Source organism: Trachymyrmex septentrionalis, unplaced genomic scaffold, assembly GCF_001594115.1.
Source record: "Trachymyrmex septentrionalis isolate Tsep2-gDNA-1 unplaced genomic scaffold, Tsep1.0 scaffold69, whole genome shotgun sequence".
In the NCBI taxonomy this organism is placed as follows: domain Eukaryota; kingdom Metazoa; phylum Arthropoda; class Insecta; order Hymenoptera; family Formicidae; genus Trachymyrmex; species Trachymyrmex septentrionalis.
This window is the reverse complement of record NW_017305873.1, coordinates 1,117,320-1,121,873: the sequence shown is the minus strand read 5'-3', so window position 1 is coordinate 1,121,873 and position 4,554 is coordinate 1,117,320. Positions and strand designations below refer to the sequence as shown.

General features: G+C 36.8%; 1 protein-coding gene across 1 annotated transcript in view; it reads right to left on the bottom strand.

Moving 5' to 3' along the window:
• Positions 1–1,353: 1,353 nt before the first annotated feature.
• The window catches only part of LOC108753331, a 21,149-nt gene continuing 17,948 nt past the window's right edge, over positions 1,354–4,554 (bottom strand). The window contains exon 3 of the mRNA XM_018494820.1: positions 1,354–2,140. Coding sequence (XP_018350322.1) covers positions 1,828–2,140 — 313 coding nt within the window. The 3' untranslated portion in view covers positions 1,354–1,827. The remainder of the gene's footprint in view (positions 2,141–4,554) is intronic.

The following is a 4,554-nucleotide window of genomic DNA, read 5'->3' as shown; positions in this document are numbered from 1 at the left end:
TGGAACACTCAACTCTACAACACTATATAAAACGTAGAAGCTTGTACACCCCGTTGTGTCTCGAGAGTAGCCTACGTGTGTTCGTGTACGACACCATATCCACTCCAGCACCTGCATTTCCTCCGCGAAACAACGGCGCGATTGTCTCTCGCCGCCGTATCCGAATCTCGTGAAATTATATCGGAAACTCTTTCTCTTTCCTTCTCTCGGCCCACTCGCACCTCTTTTTTCATTTTTTTTCTTTTATTAAGACTTCACTGCAAAATTTGTACTACGCTTAGGCCAGCCGTTGCTGCTGAGCTAGTTCGAACGGGCGGTAGTTCCCTGTTCCACGCGCTGTGAACAATACGCAACCGCGGCTTTCGCGCACGTTCCCCATAAAAGTGTTCCTCATTATTGTCGTGTCTAGTGTTTTTTTTTTTATTCAGACTTTGTTGCAAACAAGGGTTAAATAAGGACGATCCCTCTCACGGGAAACTGATTACGGTACCTTTCGGTTGTCGATCCTGTCAGTCGGGTTTTAATTCGATCTCGTGAAATCAGATGACGTATAGAAAGGCTTCGAATGTGTTACGTAAGTGGTATTATGCTCGATGGCGCATCTCGAACTTTTGAAACGGTATACTTTGTTGAATCACAAATAAAATTATGAGAACCCAGACAGCACAAAATCTAAAATCGAGGCATATAAAACATTTTAGATTCTGCAATGGAAAAAATATAAAGGAATAGAATTAAATATTAAATATTAGAGACATAAAAAATTAGGAATATCGAGATTAAACGTAACGCACAATGGATACAAATCGTATCATATTTGTATATATTATATATTGTGCGTTACGTTTAGTCTCTACTAATTTTTAATTTTTCTAATATTTATTACTTTTTTTTTCTGTTCCTAATATTTTTTCATTTGTATATGTCTACTGACCCGTTTTTACCAATGTAGTTTAATTTTAATCTCGGTTCAATTAACTCTTCATCTTCTTCTAATTCTAAGAATTAGAAGAAGATGAAGAGTAAGTTGAACTGAGATTTAAAGTTAATCTGTATTGGCAGAAACGGATATAAAAGATATCTTATATCCAGATATTGGATTTTATGTTATCTGATATGTTACTTATAATATAACGCCACATATTGCAATAATAAATGCGCGTTTATCATATATAATATTATAATATATGCATAAAAATTTTATAAAATAAATTTTATATTAGGCTTTTAATTTGAATTTAATTTGAATTTCTATAAACATGCAAAATAATAATTATTTTATATATCTAATTGACATAAAAACAATAAACAATGTGAAATTTAAACTCTTAAAATTTCTTTCGGACATTTGTCTCTAATTTGATTTCAGTCTTTATGTCAACTAAATTAAAACTGGTCAAATTAATCAGAGAATATAGTAAAATAAAACTATATCGTAATAAAACAAAAAAAACAAGAAGTAAAAGAAGTCCTCTCGAGTCCTCAGATTTCCTTTCTCTTTTACAATTAACTCTTGGATGTATCATTTACTTCCCCACAAACGCATGTCCTACATGTATCTGAATATTTCGGAGGCCTGTCTGGGGGGGGAGGAGGGGCGCATCCGAGAGTTAATAATCCAAACGTTCAGTGATGTTCGCATCATCCGCGTCTCGTCTGTAAATCGCGACGGACGACGATGGTCCGTCCGGATGAGATCTCGCGATCGAGGCGAACGAAGGCGAAACGCGGTGAGGCGGTGGTGGTCGGTCGTATGACGGTCGTCGACGTAGTGGTCCTGATCCTCGGTGTCACCCTCGTCCCGGCGTCGGTGATAAAGTCGTAAAATCACGCGTGCGCGCCGTCGATTACCGCCGTGTTCCCGGTTGCCGTCGTCGTCGTCGTCGTCGATAACTGCTCCTCCGCTTCCATCATCTTCAGCTTGCGCACCACCTGCGCGTGCTCCTCCAGCAACCTGGCGAATTCGCCTCGCCTGGTCTCGGCCTCCACCTGGATCTGCTTGATCCTCTCCCGCGGTCCACCGGGGCTGTCCAACGGCGTCTGCAACGCCGAATTCTGCGAGCTGCTCTCGCGCGACAGCCCGTCCAGGTCGGAGCCGTCGCTGAGAATCGAGTGCGAGTCCACGTCGTCCACGATGAGACTGTAGGTATAAGCGTTATTTAATAACAGTGACTTTAATGGAATGAAATAAATGTCAAATATGCGCAAAAGTTTTTGTGATTTATTTGAAGATCAATTTTCAAGAATACTGATTTCATTGTCCATGCACAGCGTCACTTTATAATTTTTAATAAATAAGGATTAAGCTAAAATAAGAAGAAGTTTGTCATTGATATATTATTAGTGAAAAAGATTTTACCAAGTATAAGCATAGAAATTAAGTTATATGTCAGACTTTATTTGCTTTTGGAAGTTAATAAATTTATTGTGTGGATGGGTGGTTATTTGCTTTTTAAATTTGATTTGAAAGAAATATAATAAACCTAATTAAATCATTTAGATCTAATTTGATCTAATTAGATTTAAATTTGAAAATCAAACAAATACCACATAAAACACACTATACGTGTTGGTTGGCAACCTTGAACATAGCCAAGATTTTGTTTAGAGGGATAAATTAGAGTCGAGACTTTTAAACTCGGAGGAGAAGAGAGGGAGAATAGTTGAATGGACTTGTTTTATTTAATATTATTATTTTTTTTTTTAATTAATTAAAATAGCAGATAAAATAAAATAGCAGATAAAAATCACATATTTCATTTACTAATTTACTTAATTTTTTTCTTAAAGTTATAAATTGATTCTTTGACTTGAAAAAACTTAAATTTATAACTAGCTGTCTTGGAGATTCTCAAAAAATCTTTGTATAATTTTATCTCCAATTCTTTCTTTTTTTCTAAAATTGATTTTTGGTGAATACCCGAATTAAGTATAATTCGTGAATATGTATTTTTTTTATAATTATTTTTGTTTTTTAAGATTTATAGATGGATCCTCCTACCCTTCTTGGCTACGCCTATGGCGCTGCATACATGAACAATGGTACCAATATGCTTAAAAATTGTCCCTCAAATAAACTGCAAGAACTTTTGCTCACATCTGATAAAATTAATAAATAAACTGAGACTAGAATAGTTATCTGCTAATAGAAAAACAAGATCGAAGCAAGATTGAATCATATATTTTCATGCCGTCAATATAGCGTCTAAATGGTGTTAAAGCTAAAACAATTACCGCTAATTATTTTATGCCTATGTTTTGCCTGCGTTTTACTTTCTTCCTCTCGTTTTCAACGGATTACAAAATGACGTTCGTCGTTCTGCGTCAAATTTATTTTCGTGCTTATTTACTCCATTTTTTTTGCGGGGGCTGACGTATGTACCTCGAGGGCTCGTCATGTCGCGCGCGGGTGGCATTGCGGGTTGAAACGCGCGCGTAAATCTATATCGTGTCTGCTATCGACGTCAAAGGAAAATCCGATTTGCGCTATGTATATACTTTATACGCGTACTCAATAATAATACTGATCATTATCGGGCGCAGTATCATTACATGCAGCAATCGGAAACCTTCGTATCTCTTTTCGAAAAAAATGCAAGATGATTTCTGAGAATTATTTTATATGAATATATTGGATGAGATTTCCATCGCACTTCGCGAGTCTCATCGAACCGGAACGATTTTGTCGAAGGAAAAACCATTCGCGCGTGAGTAGAAATTATTCACACGTACTTCCTCAAAATTTCAAAATGTCGCTCGGGAATTTTCGACGAATATGGAAAAATTGCGGGGGTGAATCTCTGCACGGCAAAAAGATCAACCCCAGGCAGAATAAAAAATCATGACATTAAAATTATTCCAAAGTGATGATTAAAAATTACTTTTCGGTTATCAGTCACGATTTATTTTAACATCATTTTGATATTATCATGATCTGTTGTTCTGTTTGAGAGGCGACAAAATAATTTTTTCTTCGAGATCCAGTAATGTAACTTACTGCAGTTCCTAAAGATGAGTCTTTTATCTGATGCATAATATAAATAGTATCATCGAACAGTAACACAGATTGTTGCATAACGCATAATGCATAAAGCATAAGAAAATCAACCAATCAGAGTCTTTCAGAGGGAGGAAATGAAGGACTTTGATTGGTTCATCTTCTTATGCATTATGCGTTATGCGTTATGCAAGATTCCCGCCCCAAGTCTTTAATATTAGATATAGCAATTTAAATTCCAGAGTGGGTGCTTCCCATTCGATGATATAAGTGTCGTTCTATCTTTGTTGCTCACTGAGTGCTAAAAAGAAGATAGAACGATGCTTTTGTCACCAAATGGAAAGCACCTAGTGAAGCAATGATCAGGAGAACTTGCAATCATCCATATGCGATAGAATGATTTCCTTAACTTTTCGTCGTGTCCTTCGTGAGGTTCGTACTCGCGAAAATTGCCGTAGGTATCGATCCCAGAACCGAGTATGTGTTCCGAGTCTCATTTACAGGCCCCGGTATCTTGTTGCACCCACACACACACACACACACACATATATACACAC